General features: G+C 39.9%; 1 protein-coding gene across 6 annotated transcripts in view; it reads left to right on the top strand.

Annotated features, from left to right (window-relative positions):
• Nucleotides 1-23,176, top strand: part of RASAL2 (RAS protein activator like 2) — a gene marked incomplete at its 5' end in the record, with an annotated part of 257,338 nt that overhangs the window by 129,552 nt on the left and 104,610 nt on the right. For all 6 annotated transcript variants that reach the window (XM_080648920.1, XM_080648919.1, XM_080648916.1 and 3 more), the window contains one exon: nt 4,558-4,684. In XM_080648920.1, coding sequence (XP_080505046.1) covers nt 4,558-4,684 — 127 coding nt within the window. The remainder of the gene's footprint in view (nt 1-4,557; nt 4,685-23,176) is intronic.

The raw sequence follows: 23,176 nt of genomic DNA, 5'->3' as shown, positions 1-23,176 counted from the left end.
ACCTCAGGAAGGTGTACCTGAATCTCCTACCTTAGGGAATTGGTAGAAAGGGAAGACTCCTGGAAGAGGCAATGTCTGTCCTGTGCCTTAGGATGAATAGTTTTACCTGGTAGGTAAAGAATAGAAAAGAAAATGGGGGAAATATTTCAAGCTGAGACAACAGACTAAGCAAAGGCACTGAACTACACAATAGGGACTGTATTAGGGAAATGCAAGCAATTTGGTGTTCCTAGAATGTAAAGTCTGAAGCTGATGCTTTTAGCATAAGAGTTCTTTTTGTTTTTATTTTTGTAGAAAAGCTTTTGAGAAGCCTTATACAGCAAACAGTTCAGAATTATGCCCTGACTGAAGCAGAAGGCTGCTTTTACCCATCACATACATCCACTGTATCAGGATACAGTAGACTTGAGCATCACTTAAACATCTTTAGAGAAAAAATTACAGAGCATTTTCTTTTGATAGTTAGCATAAACTTGGTTTCCTGTACTTGACTATTTAATCTGCATGTACACAGATTGAAATTGAAGTTATTTTATGTATAATTCTAAAAAATGAAAGGCAATTTGTAGAAAATATGAGGTACCCTATCTAATAGAAGAGTAATATGCAAATTAACCACCACTCCGCTACACCCACAAGCCATGCCCACCAGCCAATCAGGAGCGACTATGCAAATTAACCCAACCAAGATGGCTGTGGCCATGGAGCGAGCAGGAGGCTCGGGTTTCCCTGGTAATGGAGGAAGCCAAGCTTTACGCACACCCTGGCCGGCCTAGGTCTCCACCCAAGGCTACAAAGTTTCAATTATAGAAGATAAATAAATGTCAACAAAAATGGTGGCATCCATGGAGCTGGAGAAAACAGGAGGCTTGAGTTGCCCCTGGCGATGGAGGAAGCCAAGCTTTCCATAGCCCTGGCCTGCCTTGGCCTCCTCTGCTCAAGGCTACGAAGTTTCAATTATAGAAGATAAATCCCAGATACCAGGGCCTCCGCTTGGGTTGCTGAGGGGCATGGCCGGCCTGAAAACCACCACAGGCCCCTCGTCCAGGCCTCCCCACACCCCAAGGGAACCCCCACCCTGATCCGGGACACCCTTCAGGGCAAACCATCTGGCCCCCACCCATGCACCAGGCCTCTATCCTATCTAATAAAAGAATAATATGCAAACTGACCATCACTCCAACACACAAGATGGCTGCCCCCATGTGGGACACAAGATGGCCGCCACAAGATGGCCAGCAGGGGAGGGGAGTTGGGAGGGACCAGGCCTGCAAGGGAGGGCAGTGGGCGATCAGGCCAGCAGGCGAGGGCAGTTGGGGGTGGGGGACCAGGGCTGCAAGAGAGGGCAGTTGGGGGCAATCAAGCCTGCAGGGGAGGGCAGTTAGGGGTGATGAGGCCGGCAGAGGAGGGAAGTTGGGGGCAAACAGGCTGGCAGGAGAGCAGTTAGGCATCAATCAGGCTGGCAGGGGAGTGCTTAGGGGGTGATCAGGCTGGCAGGCAGAAGCGGTTAGGGGCAATCAGGAAGGCAGGCAGGCGAGCAGTTGGGAGCCAGCAGTCCTGGATTGTGAGAGGGATGTCCGACTGCCCGTTTAGGCCCGATCCCGGTGGGCAGTCAGACATCCCTTGCGGGGTCCCAGATTGGAGAGGGTGCAGGCTGGGCTGAGGGAAACACCTGCGCGCCCCCCCCCCCCACTCCGTGCACAAATTTCATGCACCAGGCCTCTAGTATGTATATAAATAGTATTTGTAAGTAAATTTATTTGTGCATGTTGCTCCTCCATTGTCATGGATGGTTTGGAACTGACAAAGAGGATCAGGATTCAGAAATTACGTTCAACTTTGTTATTAGCATATCTTAGATCCCTGAGAAGCCATATACTCCTTACTATGTCCCATTTGCCTCATCTGCAACGAAATGAATTAAAGCACTTGATTTTATTTTTTTCCTGAGGAAAAGTTGGACTCAAGGCACAGTACAAGGCCAAAGAGGTTAAAAAGAATTCCTCTCATGTTATAGAACCTAGAAGGTACATAAATTTTAAAGATTAATTCAATATAAATAATGGTACTAGTAAATAAATGTGTACTAGTAAATGTCCTGGCTGGTGTTGCTCAGTTGGTTGGGTGTTGTCCTATGCACCAAAAGGTTGCCAGTTCAATTCCTGGTCAGAGTACATGTCCAGGTTGTGGGCTCTATCCCTGGTAGTGGGCATGCAGCAGGTAGCAGGTCAATGTTCTGCTCTCACATTGATGTTTTTCTCTCTCTTCCTCTCCCTCTAAAAATCAATAAAAAATATTTAAAAAAATTAAACTAGTAAACTAAATTAGGGCAATTAGAATGGACAACATAGCTTTTCTAAAATTGACTTTCTAAAACTGATTCTCTGATTTGGTATCCCCTTATTTTTTTAGGATGTGTACAAAGATCGGTGAACTCCAACTTAGTTTGAAAATACTTGAAATATGATCCCTCTAATATTCAAGTAGATCAATATCTTGTAAAAATATTTTACATAGGGATCAATCTATAATGTTGTAAAAGATTCATAAGAAGTGCAGGTTTAGAATAAAAGTCAACACTATTCTCCCATATATCCCAAGTGAGAGATAGTATACCCCAATTGTAAGTGATACTTTGAATGAAACCTTTTATTATATTTTAAGTTACAATAGTGGGAAATGAAGAGTCTACACGAAAACTTTGAGAAAAATAATTGTGAGTGAAATTTAGGCCCAAATAAGTTTTATATATTTTATGTATCTTCTCCTTGGACATGGTAGAGGTAAAGTATATGATAATAGAAGCCATTTCTTATTTTTTTCCAAATGTAGTCTTTATACATTTTCACAGGAAAGATCATAGGTCATTTCCTCCTATAATATAAAAAATAACTACTACATTTTTTCCTTATAGCTTGAACTTTCATTATTTCAGATAATAGGTGCTTTTAGAACTTTGAGGAAAATAGTTGTTTATTTAGGTTCCTCTGTTTGTTCAGAGATACAAACTTTCCACTCTACTTATATTTACCCCTATTCCTTTCTACTTTTAAGGCAGGTAGAGGTTACATTTTTGCCTCTTACTAGATGAGAGCTATTTAACCTCTCTCTACTACTCTTTTAATTATTTAAGTAGAGATAATATAATTTTCATCCTGAAAGGGCTGGATGACTTGGATTACCATTTGTAAAGTTTTATATTACAGAGTGCTTTTGGAATAGTTCATCTTTTTATTGATACTATTATTTGGTTTCCCCTTATTTTTTTAGAATGTTACCATTGTTAATTCTGTTTTTTGATTTCTCAGTGTGCAAGTAATGCAAGAATAGTTATGGTAATGAGGAAATAGTGAATTTTTGGTCCTATAAAGAGTGTGAAAATTTTTAGACATTAGGACTTTGCTCTTCAGATTCTCAGTGGCTCAGAGAGAGTTTCCCTTGCTATCACCTGCTTGACCCCAGTCATAGGAGTTAGATTACTGAGGCAAAGTTGAAGACATATACATTCAAGCCTGTGTGTATTCCAGTTTTTCTAGATCAGTTTATGTGATATGTATTCACTGCAGTCATTTGTAAAAATAAATTATTCCTCATCTGTAAAAGGGGGTTAATGATGGCTCCCTCATAATGTCACTCATGTAAATTCCTTAGGCCTGCACATAGTAAGAACTCAGTGCTAGTCATTATTATTGAAATTGTTGAAATTTCAAATGAGAGCCATAAGAAATGAGAAACTATGATTAATTACTAATATATTTTACTGATATATGTTACCAATACTATTCTTAATTTTGATAAAGGTTACTAGCAAAATCTCACTGAAAATGTATTTTATTAACTACTAGAGGCTAGGTGCACGAAATTCAGGCATGGGTAGGGTCCCTAGGCCTGGCCAGCGATCAGGGCCGATTGGAGCCTTCCAGCTGCCACCTGGGGCCTTCCTTCACCTCGCACTGCCCCCTGGTGGTCAGTGCACATCATAGCGAGCTATCGAACTCCTGGTCTCCCGGTCGAACTCCCGAGGGGACACTTTGCATATTAGCCCTTTATATATATAGATAAGTGCTTAATTCTAAAATTAAAGAAAAGTTGGGTCATTTTACTACTTTTATTTAGCAAAACCTTCTTTTAAGAGAATGTTGTAGCTAAATCTTTCTGGTTGACTTTTATTTTCATTTACCTTATTGAGCATTGGGCAGAATTGGAACTTGTGAACCAGTGTCTTATGTAAAAGAATCTTTTATTTGTGTGGGTGTTTTGTTTTGTTTTCTGAACTCCCAAAACAGATGCACACCTGGATAAGATTTGTACATACTTCAACTAAGCTAATTTACATACTCACCTTTCCTGATCTTTTGGTTTTCTTTTTAAAGAAAAGCTTCCTGAAAAGGGGTTGGTAATACTTTACCATTGTGTATACTTTATTTCTACATTTCTTCTACTTTTCTCTGATGATTACAAACTCCTGTCTTTATTAACTGAAAACATTATTCAATTGGAAAGTTGTTATGGCGAACTCACTATTAAGTTTCATCTCTTTTTCTTTTGGTTAACTAGATACCCACGGAGGGAGGACAGGAGCAGCAGGCCGATTCCACCAAAGGGAGATGCCTGAGAAGAACTGTCAGTGTCCCTTCCGAGGGTCAGTTTCCTGAGTACCCACCAGAGGGCACCACTAAACTGGGTAAGCTAATAAAATAAATTGCTAGCTTTTATCTGGTAATTTATGGACTTGTTGTTGAGTGTTACAATAAAACAAAACATCCTGTATTTCCCATTAAGGAAGCGCATTGATATGTTAACCAAGAGTTAGAAGTCATTAGAAAGTTTTATTCTTTGTAACCAAGTGGCAGCAAAGTTATTTTTACAGAGATAAAATTTATCTAAGCTTCGTAAGTTTGCTGTACAGCCCTAGACAAGTTGGATGGTGTATTGTTTCTGAGTTTACTGCTTGGCTTTAAATTTTGAAAGACCATTAGGTGATCTTGTTGAAGTACTGAGATTAACTGGGTAGCCAGTACTGTATGGAAACTTAGTGTTAAGTGGTTTGTGTCCTGTTCAAGCTACTGATTCCGTCTTATGTAATGTAATGTCAGATCAGGCTACTATAGCTGAGCTAATTTTACGTATCTCATGTAAGTTATATTCGGGACTATGGTTAAAGGGGTGACAGAAGAGAGAAATAAAAAAAAACCCATATGAGTTATTATACCCTAAAGAAATTGTCAACATCAAAGCAGCTCTTTCCCTGTTTCCTACCAAATGTATTGTTTCATATTTTGCATGCTTGCCAATGGATATATAGATATTTAGGTCAGGTAATTTTAAGGGAACATAATTAAAATTAAATAATGAAAGGATTTGAATAGTAGAAAGTGCTTTATATCATTGGTGTTATTTGTTTAGTGAACTTAGACATTTAGTCACAGACATTTGCTAGGTAGATAAGTCAGAACTATTTATAGTCTGTATGTTGGCGAATATGTGTTTTTGAATATCAGGGTTTGGTTTTTCTTGTTTGTTTTTTCTTCATTTCTCTTCATAATTTAAATGGAACTCAGAATTCTTGGTCAGAATTTGAATATTTTATTTCTCTTTTTATCCTATAACAATTGTTGCTTTTCTAGAAATTAGTTAGATTAGCAAACACTTTTGTCCAAGGAATCATACTGAGAGAAATCAGATTTTCCTCTCATTTTATTTCCATTGTACTTCTTTAGCATGTATTGAGTCCAGTTTAGGTATTAGCATAAATTGTATTGCAAACCTGTCTGGGTGTAACCATATTATACCCTGTTTGTATTTCATGTATGTGTTCTATGTAACTTGGACTGGCTCAAAGTCACCTTCTTTCAGTTTCTTTGCTATCATTATTCACAGTGTTATGTTGATTACTATCATTGTCGCTCTAGAAACCTTTGACAAGCTTTAGCCCACAAAGAATATATATTCATAGTCTGAAGAATTGTTATAATTTTAAAGAAGAGAGAACTATATCGTAAATTGTTAAATATCTTCAACATTCCATGTACTAGTCCCAAAGACAAACTAAGATGAGGTGGCCAAGGTGCTTAGTCCAGAGCCAATCCTCCACTTTCTGTCCTAGACAAAAAGTCTTGATTCATGGCAGACCATGATCATTTTTGGAGTGGATGTTCTAAATTAGCACTGAAAGCTATTGCTCATAAATATTAGAGGGGAAAAGACTACTTTTAGAGCCATTTTTTTTTCTTACATGCCAATCTAATGTTGAATTAGATCATTATTCTATTCTATTTTTATCTCCTAGTGATTTGTCTTTTAGCAAAATTTCATGCTGTCAGATATTGAATTGAATAATTGCTGTATATGTACCATTCTATGCCAGTCCCTAAGTGAAAAGAGGTGTAACATTTCTGTCTTTAGAAGATTCTTACGTAATTAGGAAGATAGACATTTCACAGTACATGTTATTAATGTGTTATATTGTGTGACTTTCATTGATTTTTGATTTTTTAAAAATCCATTTGTTTATGCAGCAAATAGTTATTGAGTGACAACGATGTGCCAGATGCTGTTCTAGGCACTTTAAGACCCAAGAGTGAACAAAATATATACAAAGCTTTCTCCCCTTGTGAAGCTTACATTCTATTGAGGAATGATAGACAGTAAGCAAGAGTAATAAGTGAAATATACTGTATACTGTGCTAGATGGAGATAAGTACAAAGAAAAAAAAGGAAATAGAAAGCATTGAGGGAGAATGCCTCCCTGTTAAGTGACATTTGAGTCAAGACCTAATAAAAGTATGGAAGTCAGGCATGTGGATACCTGGGGTGAGGATTTCCACTCAGGGGAACAGCAAGTATAAAGGAGACATATGCTTGGAATGTTTTAGGAGCAGCATAGATGCCAGGGAGGCTGGAGTGGAATGAACAAGGGGAGAGTAGTAGGAGATGACATCATTGAGCAGATTATGAAGGCCTTGTAGATAGATCATCGTGAGGGCTTTGGCTTTTGTTCTGTGAGATAGGGAGCCGTTGGTTTCTATATTGAGAATAGGGATGCAAGAATGGGAGTTCAGAGACCAATGGGAATGCTATTGCAATGATCTGGAGAAGAGATGATAAAACTTGGGCCATAATGGTGATAGTGGAAAGGCTTAGAAGTATTATGAATACACTATATTATGAATACATTTGAAGGTAGAGCCAACAGAATTTGCTTGTTGGATTGGATGTAGGAAGTGAGAAACAAAAAAATGAAGAACTTTGGCTAGAGCAGAAAGAATGAAATTGTCGTGTGTGGTTTTTTAAATATTGTTTTCAATTGAATTTTAGAGAGAGAGGAAGGGAGAGGGAGAGAGAGAGAAACATCAGAGAGAGCAAAACATCTATCGACTGCCTCCTGCATGCCCCCTACCAGGGATTGAGCTCACAACCTTGTAACTAACTATGTTTTTCTACATTTATTGACCTAAGTGATTAAAAATTTGAGGAAACTTTGAAGAAAATAAATATTAAAGCATAATATTTTCTCCAAGGCATTTCTAAAATTATAAAGGATAACTTTTATAGGCCAAATTTTTAAAGGATATTCATTATTCAGACCTTAGTTTTTAACTCTGACATTCTCTGTTAAAGTAATCTCAGTTACCTTTATGTATAAACTAATGATGACTCTCTATTCCCAAGATATTTATTTATTAGGAGTATCTAGATAATTTATGACATATTTTCAAAATGCTAAAATCTATGAAAATACGTGGTAGTAATAACATTGAAGGAAGGAGAAATGAGTAATGAAGATTTAATAGTCAAGAATTTTTCAAGTAATAGAATTAAAAATGCTGATAAATAATGCCTGTTTGGTAGCACTCAATATTTAGATTGACTATTAAGTTGTGTGTGTGTGTGTATTATATACATACATACTCACACTATTCAATAGAAGAAACTTGTGAACTTTAGGGTAATATACATACAAATAAGCAAAACATTTATGAAAAAAGTCAGCAGTCTGGTATTTCTAGCTCTGAAAATTAGAACTCATCGAATAATGGCAGTGCTTGGTTTTCTTTGAAATGCCCTAAAAATGTCGTCTTGTTTCCTTCCAATAAAATAAACTACGACTATTTCACAATTATCTAAGCAAGCTCATGCTAAGAGAGCTATATAATATCCATCCTTTGTACTTGTATTCCGTCATTCCCAGATTTCAGTGATATAGTAGAGGCCTGGTGCACGGATTCATGCACTGGTGGGGTTCCTTACCCTGGCCTGTGCCCTCTCGCAATCCAGGACCCCTCGGGTGATCGGGCCTAAACCGGCAGTCCAACATCCCCCGATGGATGTAGTAGTGTGGGAAGCGGCAGGCAGCCGGGGAGGAGCCCAAGCTGGGTCAGGCACCGTGCCATTCACGCTCATCCAGTCCCACTGAGCCTGCTGCTGCTGCTGCTGCTGCTAGGTATACTGCACCTGCGCTCCCCAGCCGTGAGCCCTGTGTCTGGCGCCCATAGGTCAGCTGAGCAGCGCTCCTGCTATGGGAGTGCACTGACCACCAGGGGGCAGCTCCTGCGTTGAGCATCTGTCCCCTGGTGGTCAGTGTGCATCATAGTGACCGGTTCAACGTTCGGTCGACCAGTCCCTTAGAGTTTTGTAAAAATAGCTAAGTTATTTGAGGAAAGGTCAAATGAGCTCAAGAATTATCAAAAGCATTATGGATAATTAAGGTAAAAGCCCTGAATAATTTCACTGAGGTTTTTGGATGGGTGGCTTTGAGTTTTCTTAAAAACTAATATATTTTTACATGTGCTAAATGGATGAGGAATACATAAATACTACAATAACTATAGCACTTTACCTTGGAAAATTATCCTGAAATTTACTTGTGGTAGTGGGCATCAGAGTAGTTTTTAGATTTATTGTGAAGTGATAGAGGGAGGGCTTTTTGGAAATTGAATAGAACATTGTCATAGGAGATGTGTATGGATGTGGCTTATAGCACAGGCAGTGAAGTGAGGTCACTGGTACATGTTTGAGCTGTGTATGTGAGCCTTTTGTGTATTCATATGTGGCTTGGTTCAACTGAGGGCACTTTTTTTTGTTCAACTAATGTTTCTCACAGATGAAATCATGATAAAAAAATTGATGTACGGTCATTGCAAGTGTTCCCTAATATGTCAGTTATGGTGTAACATTCACATTTACAAAACAAGGATTAAAACAGAACTGACCTAACTACCAACCTGATTTAATCAGGTTTGTCCATTAGAAAGAAGCAGCTTGCATTTAATTCCAAAATCACTTTTTAACACACTCTTATATTTCTTCTGGAAATTAGTTATTTGGAACACAAAGCTAGTATGAATAAAATAAAAACTATTACTTATGTTCTCAAGCTAACTGCTAAAGCCAATTTTTATTTTACTCTTATGAACTAAATTTAGATTAGCAGTGAGAATATTTTTTTCTATGAAGAAAGTAGTTCTCAGTTCTAAGTCAAGGTGCCATACCACAATTCCTTCTAGCTTGTGAGTGGGAGTTTGATTCCTGATTTGCTTTGTTGTCTTCCTCCCCATCCTCATCCTGGCACAGTAGAGATTTGTTCACTTCTGTGAAAGCTGGTTCAAGGCAGTGCTGCCCCTCTGGTTGTGCAAATGATGCATTGCCCAGCAACTAGGGGTGCCTGTCATTTGTCTTCATTGATTTGTTGTTATTTAATAAAATTTCCAGCAGATGGCAGCAAAGTGTCTTAAATAATGGATTCCTTTCTGATTCATGTAAGTCATTTGTAAGGGTTGCTGTTGGGGTTGCAGTGAAGCCAGAAGAAGGAGAAACCACGAAGGAAGTCAATGTTTCTATGGACCAGCTATTTGCTAGGTTTATAAAGCTGTGTCATATATCTTAATATTTGTTAGTCTAACTTTAAAAAAAAATTTTTTTATTGATTTCAGAGAGGAAGAGAGAAGGGAGAGAGAGATAAAAACATCAATGATGAGAGAGAATCATTGATCGGCTGCCTCCTGCACGTCCCACACTGGGGATCAAGCCCACAACCCAGACATGTACCCTGACCAGAATCAAACCCAGAACCCTTCAATTCGCAGGCTGACGCTCTATCCACTGAGCCAAACTGACTAGGGCTAACTAACTTTTTTCAAATAAAAAGATAAAGTATGTTTTATCCTTCAACCACGACTATATTTTTCTACAGTCAAGGCCTGGAGAGAATTTCCAAATTTGACCTCACATCATGAGAGGCCCACAGACATGCATGTGGACAGCCAGCCTATACAGTCAAGTTCTGTGGGGATCGTTGCCCAGGAGCACCAAAGTCATGCTCTCTAAAATGTGGTGCCTGACCAAGCTCAGAGGGTAGGCCGGGGGGTGGGGGCGTTTAAGAGATCAACCAAAGGACTTGTATGCATACATATAAGCATAATCCATGGACACAGACAGTAGCGGGGAGAGGGCATGTGCTGGGGGGTGGGAATGGCCGGGAGAGGTCAATGGGAGAAAAAGGAGACATATGTAATACTTTAAACAATAAAGAATTTAAAAAATAAAATGTGATGCCCAGGCAAGGAGCCCCTCTTGACCAGTCCTAAGGCAATATTGATCTTTGTAAACCACTATGGTGGTGGGAGAATTGGGTGGGAAGGGGAAATGAATGGCATAAACAGGAGTATTTTTTTAGATTTATCCTGGACTTCTGGGGATAAAATTGATAAGCATATAATTGTATTTTTTTCCAGAAACCACACTATAATTATGGTAAAGGAATTTTTTAAAAGATATGGTACATCAAGGACAAGGGAAATGAAAAAGAAGAAAACAACCACAAAATAATAATAATAGATTGAAACTTGGAAAGCAAATGGAGTGTGGTAAATGACGTAGCTGACTTGAGAAAGCCAAATCTTAATCTGGCTCTGAAGAAAGCCAAGAACCAACCTGAATTGTACCACAAAGTTTTCAAATAGTTCAGGAATCGATGGTATCAGGAACATATGATGGTAGATCCCTTAGTCTTCTCCTTTTCCCACCCCCACCTCAACCCTAATACAAGCCTGCAGGTTAATTCTCTGAAGAAGAAAACCCTAAAGGTCTCAGATGGGGACATACCAGGCAAAATTGAGAGCACAGGGCCCTTTCCTAATTCAAGGGAATGGCGTTGAACATCTGCACACTCACTGAATGAGACTCTTCCACCTGGCTTCTCTCACCTGTACCCTCCAGGCAGAAGATCGGAATACCATTTGGAGTATTACACTAGTCTAAGAGGAAAGACCTAAAGATAATGACATTCCCAAGACTAGCAAATATCTGAAGAAAAACTAAAACAAACTAAAGAAACTTGGAGGATCAGAGACAGGCGGGGAATATAAAATTTTAAAAAGAATCATTAGTCTCCTCAAAGAGTTTAAAATATTGCATGGGTGAGATAAGAACTGAATGTTCTACAAGACCAAAGAGCTGCTGTGTGTTTAAAAAAGAAAAGTAACAGAAATAAAACTTAGTGTGGATTTGAAGATGAAAATGAGGAAATATTGTAGAAAGTAGAGGAAAAAAGTGATAAAATAATTAAAAGTATCAGTTTAGAAAGTCCAATATCAAAACTGAGTTTCAGAAAAAGAAAAACAAGGGAAGGAAATCATTAGCAATTTAATTCAATAAAATTTCCCTCCAGTGAAGGATCCTAGTTTCCAGATTGAAAGGGCTTACTGAGTGCCTATGACAAGGCATTTTCAGGAAATCTCAATTTATCTGTGGTGACAAAGACAGTATTACAAACTTCCAAAGAAAGGAAGAACATTACAAGCTAAGGATCAGAAATCAGAATGGCTTCAGACTTCCCATCAGCAACTCCGAAGCTAGGAAACAATGAGGCATATCCTCCAGCTTCTGCAGGGAAATTAGTTATATATCTAGCTAGAAGCCATTAACTACACATGAGGATATTTTCAGACATGAAATATTTTTAAAATTACCTCTGGCACATCGATTCTTCTGAAGCTAGTGGAATATATTTTTCACCAAGAAGGAGTATGACATGGGATATAGGGTAGGAGAGCTAGCACTGGGCAGACAGAGGGAACCCTCAGGAGAATGCCATAGAGAGAGCCGAGTTAAACAGCTCTGTACCAGCTGCAGAATGCAGACAACAGTTCAGAGTGGAGCAGTCAAAAGGCTGTAGTGAAGACTTCTCCAAGAAGACACAACTGATATAAGTGAATGTGTTTAAACAACAGGAAATGAATTGGGATAGAATTAACAATAAGTACATAGAAACCTGAGCAAATGAACAACCAGACAACAGCTATAGGAGAAACAAAAAGGTAGTTCAGGACATAAAAAAATGCTTAAATAGCACCTTCTGCATATCAAGCACTTTATGTATATGAATTTGCTAATCCTGGTAAACCCACCTGGTACTGTTGTACAGATAAGGGAACTGAGGCATGGAGAGGTTAAGTAACTTGCCTATAACTAAACAGGATTTGCACCTAGGCAGTCTGCCTTCAGGATCGTGCTCTTGACCATTATACTGTATTACACATAGGATTTGTTATGTGGAGGACTCTGAATAACATCCTATCTAATAAAAGAGTAATATGCAAATTGACCGTACCTCCGCTACACCCACAAGCCACGCTGACCAGCCACGCCCACCAGCCAATCAGGAGGGAATATGCAAATAAACCCAACCAAGATGGCTGCAGCCACAGAGAGCAGGAAGGAGGCTTGGGTTTCCCCGGCAATGGAGGAAGCCAAGCTTTCCACCTGCCCTTGCCAGCCCAGGCCTCCACTCAATGCTACAAAGTTTCAATTACAGAAGATAAGCCCAACAAATGGCTGCCGCCACAAACAAGCCGAAGGCTTGGCTCCACTCCAGGCTACAAAGTTTCAATTGTAGAAGATAAATAAATCCCAGATCCCAGGGCGTCCGCTTGGGTCGCTGGGGGGCATGGCCGGCCTGCAAACCACCACAGGCCCCTCGCCCAGGCCGCCCCACACCTCAAGGGAACCCCTACCCTGATCCGGGACACCCTTCAGGGAAAACTAGCTGGCCCTACCCATGCACCAGGCCTCTATCCTAGCTAATAAAAGAGTAATATGCAAATTGACCATCACTCCAACACACAAGATGGCTTGCCCCCATGTGGTCAAAGATCCTGCCCCCATGTGGACACAAGATGGCTACCACAAGATGGCCAGCAGGGGAGGGCAGTTGGGAGGGACCAGGCCTACAAGGGAGGGCATTTGGGGGCGATCATGCCTGCAGGGGAGGGCAGTTAGGGGTGACCCGGCTGGCAGAGGAGGGAAATTGGGGCTGACTGGGTCTGCAGGGAAGGGCAGTTAGGGGGGACCCAGGCCTGCAGGGGAGAGCAGTTGGGGGGTACCAGGCCTGCAGGGGAGGGCAGTTAGGGGTGACCAGGCCTGCAGGGGAGGGCAGTTAGGGGCAAACAGGCTGGCAGGGGAGCAGTTAGACATCAATCAGGCTGGCAGGGGAGTGGTTAGGGGGTGATCAGGCTGGCAGGCAGAAGCGGTTAGGGGCAATCAAGAAGGCAAGCAGGCAGACAGTTGGGAGCCAGCAGTCCTAGATTGTGAGAGGGATGTCCGACTGCCCTTTTAGGCCCGATCCTGGTAGGATCGGACCTAAAAGGGCAGTCGGACATCCCTCGAGGGGTCCCAGATTGGAGAGGGTGCAGGCTGGGCTGAGGGACAACCCCGCCCCCATGCACGAATTTTGTGCACCGGGCCTCTAGTCCTATATAATAATCTACACTAATAAAAGAGAAATATGCCAATTGGCCATCACATCATGACGCCCACCAGCCAATCAGGAGTGAGTATGCAAATTAACCCACCAAAGTTGGCAGCAGCCCCACCCCCCAGCCGCTCCTGGCCTCTGGGCAGCACGCATGCAGATACGGAGCGGCCAGGCAGGGCAGGACACCTGCTATAAGGGGGAGGATGGGGGGGCGGAGGGAGCTACAGGAACAGCTCTCTGGCTGGAGGGAAGACTGAAGGCGGCGGCCAGAGCGAACGCCTGGGTTCCGGGTGCCAGAGGAAAACTGGTGCTGGCAGCCAGGGGAAGGAAGGCCTATTGCATGAATCTTCGTGCAACAGGCCTCTAGTCCTATATAATAAAAGGCTAATATGCAAATCAACTGAACAGCAGAACAATTGCTATGATGCACACTGACGCTTTATACAGGTGTTGCCCCCTAGTGGTCAGTGTGCTCCCACAGGGGGAGCGACACTCAGCCAGAAGCCAGGCTCATAGGTGGTGAGCCCAGCAGTGGTGGCAGGAGCCTCTCCCGCCTCCTTGGCAGCGCTAAGGCAGTCAGACATCCCCTGAGGGCTCCCGGACTGTGAGAGGGCGCAGACCAGGCTGAGGGACGTCCCCAAGTGCATGAATTCCATACACTGAGCCTCTAGTATAGTCATAATATTGCTTGTCCTTACCAGAGTTACTATATGTAACTGTTTAGGAAGGGTGAGAGAATAGGAGGTGTGTATGAACCTACTGGGCTAATAATGGGGGAAAAAAAGTCGAATTCTCATCTTCCATAGTGGAAAGTCAGTAGATGTGTCTAAAATGGAAGAATTTAAAAATATCGATATAGCCATATTATTTAAGACTCGGTGATGACTATCAAAAGACTGTCTAAGAGAGATAAAAGTAGCTGTTTCTGGGGAAGGAAAAGTGTTAGAAGAGGAGGGCTGGGGATTGCTGGTGGATTTTTTTTTTAAACAAGTCTTATAAAATCAGTAGACTCTAAACTACATGCATATATTTATTAACATGAAAACTTTAAAATAGGGAAAGGCATATGCCCATGGTCGGCAAACGTGGCTTGCAGGCCACATGCAGCTCTTTGGCCCCTTGAGTGTGGCTCTTCCACAAAATACCACGGCCTGGGCGAGTCTATTTTGAAGAAGTGGCATTAGAAGAAGTTTAAGTTTAAAAAATTTGGCTCTCAAAAGAAATATCAGTCGTTGTACCGTTGATATTTGGCTCTGTTGACTAATGAGTTTGCCGACCACTGGCATATGCACTTCACAGGAAAGAAAAATAAAATGCCATTTAAATAACAAAAAGATGTTGTACCTTATTTATAATTAACAAAAGCAAATTAAAACTATAACGAACTACTGATTTTTACCTCTGAGATTAGCAAATATAAAAATGTTTGGAAGATAAGGAGGGAACAAGCACTTTAGTCCATTTTTTTAAAATAAATCCTTATTGTTCAGATTATTACAGTTGTTCCTCTTTTTTTTCCCCCATAGCTCTGCTTCACCCAGTTCCCACCCCACCCTCTGCCCTTACCTCCCCCCCAGTGTCCTCATCCATAGGTGTACAATTTTTGTCCAGTCTCTTCCCGCACCCCCCTACACCTCTTTTCCCCCGAGAATTGTCAGTCCACTCCCTTTCTATGCCCCTGATTCTATTATATTCACCAGTTTATTCTGTTCATCAGATTTTTTATTCACTTGATTTTAAGATTCACTTGTTGATATGTATTTGTTGTTCATAATTTTTATCTTTACCTTTCTCTTCTTCTTCCTCTTCTTAAAGAATACCTTTCAGCATTTCATGTAATACTGGTTTGGCAGTGATGAACTTCTTTAGCTTTTTCTTATCTGTGAAGCTCTTTATCTGACCTTCAATTCTAAATGATAGCTTTGCTGAGTAGAGTAATCTTGTTGTAGGTTCTTTCTATTCATCACTTTGAATATTTCTTGCCACTCCCTTCTGGCCTGCATAGTTTCTGTTGAGAAATCAGCTGACAGTCCTATGGGTACTCCCTTGTAGTCCTATGTAACTAACTGTTTCCTCTTGCTGCTTTTAATATTTTCTCTTTGTCTTTTGCTCTTGGCCTTTTAATTATGATGTGTCCTGGTGTGGTCCTCTTTGGATTCCTTTTGTCTGGGGTTCTCTTTGCTTCTTGGACTTGTAAGTCTATTTCTTTCACCAGGTGGGGGAAGTTTTCGGTCATTATTTCTTCAAATAGGTTTTCAGTATCTTGCTCTCTCTTCTTTTTTGGCACCCCAGTAATTCAGATATTGGTACACTTGAAGTTGTCCCAGAGGCTCCTTACACTATCTTCATATTTTTGGATTATTTTTTCTTTTTGCTTTTCCAGTTGGGTGTTTTTTGCTTCTTCGTATTTCAAATCTTTGACTTGATTCTTGCGATCCTCTAGTCTGCTGTTGGATCTCTGTATATTATTCTTTATTTCAGTCAGTGTATGCTTAATTTCTAGTTGGTCCTTTTTCATATCCTCGAGGGTCTCACTAAATTTATCGGTGGTTTCTAGAAGATTCTTGAAAAACCTTATAACCGTCGTTTTTGAACTCTATATCCTCCATTTCTTTCCTCCATTTCTTTCATTGTGACCTGTTTCTTTGTCTCCACATTTTGGCTGCTTTTCTGAGTTGATAGAGTGGCTTTGTGTGCTAGGTGTCCTATAGGGCCCAGTGGCTCAGCCTCTCCAGTTACCTGAGGTGGACACTCTTGGTGCACCCCTTTGTGGGCTGTGTGCACAGTCTTGTTGTAGTTGAGCCTTGATTGTTGTTGGTATCACTGGGAGGAATTGACCTCCAGGCCAATTGGCTGTGAGGATCAGCTGTGTCTATGATGGGAGAACTTCTGTGCTGGAGACACCCTTATGGGGCAAGACTTGCTTCAGTGGGGCTTTGGTGCTCACTGAGTCTGCCCCTTGAGTGTGTCCCTTATGGATCTGAGGAGTTGTAATCTGGATGGTCCCACTCTGACCTCTGGGTACACTGGCTCTTGGATCTCCAAGGAGGTGCAAATTTAGCTCTGCCTGAGGCCACCCAGCAGGAGCTACGGAGAGATCTGCAGATTCCTCTTCTTCGTTTGGGGTTTGGAGGTGCCCAGATGAGGCCCAGCTGTGAAGCAATGCAAGCTGCTTGAGGTCTTGCGCCTTCTTTTGAAAGTTCTGGGGCTCTCTGACCCAGCTGCAGTTCGTTATGTAATTTTAGAATTCAAAGGGCCAGACTATTCATATTCAAAAGCCTCTGCGCACAGCTTGGGTGGGACTGGGTCTCAGGGAATCAACAGGGCAGAGCAAACAGCTATGGCTGATCATCAGCCCTGCCCTGAGAGGCCCCCGGGTCTCACTGTCCCTTGGTAATCACTGCAAGCACCTCTAAGAGAAAGCCGCCCTCGAGTTCTGCCTGAAGCCAGACAGTCCAGTTTCTCCCCATATGAGTCTGGGTCCCCAGAGTCTCACCCGGAACTGGAGTTCAGAGCAGTCGGGAGCTTGTGTCTCCCTCCTGATTGAAAATGACAATCGCGTACTCAGTTGCCAGCCCTTTCCACGCGTGGGCTTCTGTACCTCTGCACTTTACTTCTGCACCTCCTCTGAGTCTCAGTGTGCTTTTCTCTTTCCTTCTAGTTGTAGAATTTCTACTCGGCCAGCCTTCCTGTGGTTCTGGATGATATCCGTTTTGTCTTTTAGCTGTAGTTTTGAAGTGGTTGTGCGAGGAAGCAATTTCAGGTATTTACCTATGCCACCATCTTGGTTTCTCTCCACTCTAGTCCATTTTATGCCATATTGCTTTTACAGAGAGCATTTTGGCCAAACTATCCATCCTTTTTCTCCCAGAAGCAGACTGCTTCTAAAAATTTGTCCTCCAGACTTATTCACACTAGTCATTGTATCATTGTTTATAATAACACAGAGCAGGCACAACCTAAATGTCCCTCCATAGGAGGTTATTTAAATAAATTGTTAAATCTAAATAATGAGCTACTATGTACCTATCAAAAAGAGAGTAGCTTCATGTATAGTAATGTGAAACAATTTCCAAGATACATTATTAAGGACAGAGGGGGAACTCAGGTGCAGAAATAGTATATATACTGTACTATGATTAATATAAGAAATACCATGTGCACATAAGCATATATGTGTAACACTAGAACTGTATAGAAGACTTTAGCAGTGGTTGCTTCTGAGAAGAAAACTGGAAACCTGGTGGATCATGGTGGGGTGGGGTGGGGCAAGGAGATTAACTTTTCATTATATAACACTTTCTAACCTTTTAACTTGCAAGCAAATGAATGAGTTAACATTCCTAATAATAATGGTAATAATACTAATAACTATAATAAGGAAGAAGAGAGACAAATAAAGGGAAAAAGAAACCTGCCTGCACTGAAGGTGCATTTCAGCTCTTCATGATGTGTTCCAGAAACAGGGAAACATTTAACTAAAATCCGAGAGAATTAAATTAGGGGAGTATGTTATGTTGATGCCAACCTGTGCCTTTCACATTACCAAAATATACTGCTTTAAAAATTAGCTGACTTTCTTCTCACTCCCCAGTCATTCATTTGTAGCAGGATATTAAATTGGCCATTAAAACAGCTTAGTTTTTTTAATTTATCTGCAGTAAAGAAGAGCAATTGAATCTGACTAAACAAAATTTCTTGACATTTTTATGTTAGATAATTATAATCTAGTAGCTTATAAAAGTAATCTCTATTGGCTTTTCCAGGAATGTTAAAAGGATATTTTCTTCTCCTTGCCTCTTTGTTAAGTAAAACTTAGCTGAAATAATGCTGGGGAACAAGTTTTCTGTGGCTCATAAATGTTGTGCCTATGACAATGTATCGTGGAGTCAGGTGTTACTGTTTCTGTCACGGTTTCTCATTTTGCTTGGACATGTTTAAATCAACAGATTAAATAATTTGAGGTATGGTATTTTAGGAAGCATCCCGTGTCTATATCTCATAACTTTACCTGTTTTTTTTTTCCATTTCTACTTGCATAGTTTGGCACATTTTTTTCTTCTCAAGTACAGTCGTAGTTCACCATTCTGTTTCGCAATGGAAGTAGAAACACAGGGGTGGAGTTGTTTATAAAGCATCTTGAGATTTATTTTTGAGTCTTGATCTCTGCCCTTGGCTGCCATAGAACCTTTTCCAAAAGGAAAAACATATGATTCAGATAGGTTGAGCACAATTAGCTAAACATTACATACTTTGGTTGTGTGTTTTCCCTCCCTCTCTGTCTGTCTCTCATCCAGGATTGGCTAAGCTTTTACCAAAACCTTTTTAGTTTATATTTCAAACAGGATTTATACATCAGATAGTTGCATTTGTGTTCAAACAGAGTGGAACTGCCTCCAGGGATGAAGCATGTTTTGTTATGACCCTCTGGGCACCCACCTGCCCTTCGATTTCTACGGTAACAATGCTTAAGAAAGGAAGCTCCCTAGTTTTTCATGAAGCTGTTGTATTCAATGGATTGTTTTGATTACTTTTTTTTTCTGACATTTACCACCTATTTTTCTTTCCTGTTATCTTCAGAAATGTGCATGGTAACTTTTTTCTCATTTTAATTGGTGTTTAAATACAACACAACAGGAAATAACCATCCTTTTTTTTTATTCTTCTTCTGCTTACAAGATCTTATTTTGTCTGAGTTTGGCTTGTTCTTTCTAACTCTAGAGAGTAGAGAGTAACAAAAAGGTAGAAAATAGTGAAAACAACATGAATTCATAGGGTAGGAGGAAATAAGAGACTGAATTAGAAAGAGAACAGCTAGTAAAGAAAAATTATTGTTTTATCTTAGTTCATGTTTTTTCCACTTGAAGGCCTTTAGATTTTCCCTCTCACTTTAATCAGTGTAGTGATGTCAAAAGAGTTAAAAACACTTTTAAACAAATCTTTTGTAATTAATTTTTAAAAGTAGAAATTATAGAGAAGTATTTAATTGTATGTATTCCTAGGAACCAGGTAAGCTAGTGAGGGAGCCAGTGAAATAATACATTGGTGTGAGCAAAAGTAAGAGGAGAAAGAAGAATACAGTAAAAGCAGAATATCATTGGAAATGCACATAACAAGTAGGTAAAAATAACCCTGGAGTAGCCACTAAAGCTAGACAGTTCCCAAATGGTAGATAAGCCTCCCAAAAAGAAACTGCATGCGAAAAAGAAGTGAGGAGAAAATTCGGCCCCTTCTAATAATGCTTGACAACAGAAATATAGCATAGGGTTATAGGTAAAAGATGAGCTTTTATTGCTAACTGTGTTACTTTGATTAGTAAATTAGAATTACACCTGTATTTTTATAATATTTCCCAAGCCTTAGCAATGAATTTAATTGCTGTTGTATTTATACCTAAATAATACATTCAGATATAGGACTTGTCTTAGTTCAGGCTGCTATAACAGAATACCATAGGCTGGGGGGCTTAAACAACATTTATTTCTCACAGTTCTGGAGACTGGAAGTCCAAGATTTGGTGCCTGCTGAGAAAACCTCTACCTGGTCACAGATTGCCAACTTCTTGTACCCTAACGTGACAAAAAAGAGGACTCCAGAGCTCTCTGGGTACCTTTTGTTAAGGGCACTAGTCCCATTCATGAGAGCTCCACCCTCATGACCTAATTACACCCTAAAGATGCCACCTACTAATACCATCATATAGGTGGTTAGGGTTTCAACACATAAATTTTGGAGGTACATCGACATTTAGTCCATTGCAGTGCTATTGGCACTTTTTAACTGACATAGCAATTTAAAGAAAACGTAATCTTGTGGGATCTAATGCCCACCTAAAAGGCTGGTTTATGCATTTTCCACATTAGAAATAGTGATTCATAGCTCAAACAACTGTGTGTTGTATCAGTTCTGTCAGGGAATGAGGATAGATTAAAAATTTCATTAGCAGAAATTTACTTCCCTCTTATTCTTTTTTAATTATTGAGATTCATTAATGGATTTTCAAAGTGTTATTGGACTCCAAGAAGTCATCCTTTAGTATATATTTACCTTTTAAAATTATTGGATACTATTTCTGCTTTATTGATAATAATGCCATGCTATTTCAGAATTGATAATTGTACCAAAAAATGTATGCCTCCAAAAAAATAAAATTCTATTTTCCTCACTATAGCCCTCTTTTTCTTCATTTTCCCTATTTTACCTTCTTTCCTATGGACTTTGGTCATATATTTTAAGTGATGGTTCTTCCTTTCTACAAAAGCATAATGTTATCCCTATGGTATAAACTAAGATCCCATCATATGAATGCCTTACTGAAGGACCAGTTTGATGTAGCAAATTGTCCAGGTAAATAGTATAATTTCATGCTCACCAATGTTTCTTCTTTTTAAATTGATTTTTGAGAAACAGAAATGGGGGGTGCGGGGGGAATATCAGTGTGAGAGAGAATCATTAATCTGTTGCCTCCCCCATGTGCCCAGACCGGGGATGGAACCTGAAAACGGGTATGTGCCCTGACCAGGAATTGAACCAGCACCTTTTGATAATGGGATGACACACCAACCAACTGAGCAACACTGGCCAGGGCATATTTCTTCTCTATTTTGAATGAAACTTAAAAATTACCGAACTCTTTTTAAATTCTAGTATTTTTATATATCCAAATTTAGTTGCTGTTATTAAGGGCCTCTTAAATAGCTTTTTTAAAGGCATACTGTATTCTAGTATCCATTTACATTAGAAGGAGTGTTTTTAAGGCTACACAAAGTCTTTTTAAATTAGAAACTAGATATGGGAAAACTATTAAAAGACCATAGAGACTGTTGAATCTAAAGGTAGACTTGACAGGAAGACAACTTTGTCTTCCGTAGGAAACTAATACACTTGTTTATTTTTTCTAATAAATTCTTAAATAACTAATATGGTGTACAGAGTTTATCCTGGCAGTGGTCCTATGAAGCAGGTGTAGGTATCACCCTCATTTTATAGATAGAATACTGATGCCAAATAAGTGGCAGAACCAGAATTCAAACCCAGGTCTGTACAACTTCAAATCCACTTTATTATTTATGGTGCTTCTCCATCACTTTATACAAATCACAATCACTAATGGGTGATTTCTGGTTTAAGAATGACTTAAAATACTGACAAGTATCTGTGAGACCTCATCTCCCTTCTCTTCTTGTCCCAGCTAAATTTTGTTCCTGCAGATTATCTTGCGTTTTGGAGTCAGTCTTGTCATTCATCAAATATTTTTTTAAATTCCTGTTATGTGCCACTCACTGTTGTGGCCTGTGTGAACAAAATATTCACGATACTGTAGGCAGCAGTACAGACAAAGCTTCTGCCTTCATGGGAGCTTATGTTCTGGGAGGAGTAGACTGACAAATAGTCAGCTTTGCAATGTGTCATGTGGTGACCGATGGGATGGAGGAAAATGAGGTAAGGTGAAGGATCTAGGGAATGCTGTGGGTGGAGAGGGGGACAAAGGAATATTATTTTATGAGATGATCAGGGAAAGTCCCCTAGTTAAGGAACATTTGATATAGACCTGAAAGAAAATTTACCATTATTGCAGGTTATGAGTTTCCAGTTTAAAAGGGTCTTTTAGTGCTCAGCATAGTGAATAAAGATAGACCCTCTTCAGAACACATTGTTGGGTAATTTCAGAACATCTGTGATGAGGAAAGCTGGCTAAATGTTTCAAGGATTTAAAACAGAATAAAAAATATTCTATAGAGGATTTGCATAAGAGTGGCATCAGAATTCTTGACAATAATATTAGAAACTAAGACCATGGAGCAGTCACCTTAAAGTTCCAAGAGGACATGATTTCTAAACTGAAATTGTATTCCAAGCTAAAGTATCTGTCAAATAAAAGAAAGGGTAAATACAGAAGAACAAGAAGACAACAAAAGGGATCCCCAGATTATCCTTGAGTGGAAGTCCCAGAACGACACTGTGTAGCTGGCTAAGAGCATCCAGGCCAAACGGGGGTAAAAGGATGGGAGACTTTTAGGGCCTTGCCAATCTAACCTCAGCATTTCTAAATAATACTCTTATACCACTACGTTTTATTTAGAAATGTTGTGATAAATAACAAAAGAAAAGCGAAAAATTAAAAGGAAGAATGCCTTTAGTGGGGTGGGTTATGGGGCTGCTATTTTTTTATTAGCTTAATTGATTTTAAGTATGGTTGATTTTTTTCACAGTGTGCATATATTTGGTAAACTAATGTGTGATGTAAGGAAACAGCCTTCTGAATGTGTAAACTCAGCATGATAATTACTGTAGGGTTGTGAAAATAAGATACTAAGTTTCCTAGCAGAGTGCTGGCACATTGTAGCTGCTCATTAATGTTAGTTTCTTTCTCTCTGCCAGTTTTGCAGAGAGGTATCTGTAAGAAAAGATATCTTGAATTCC

Source organism: Plecotus auritus (genome assembly GCF_963455305.1).
Source record: "Plecotus auritus genome assembly, chromosome: 12".
Taxonomy (NCBI): Eukaryota; Metazoa; Chordata; class Mammalia; order Chiroptera; family Vespertilionidae; genus Plecotus; species Plecotus auritus.
The sequence above is the reverse complement of the archived record's forward strand: the minus strand, read 5'-3'. Positions and strand labels throughout refer to the sequence as shown.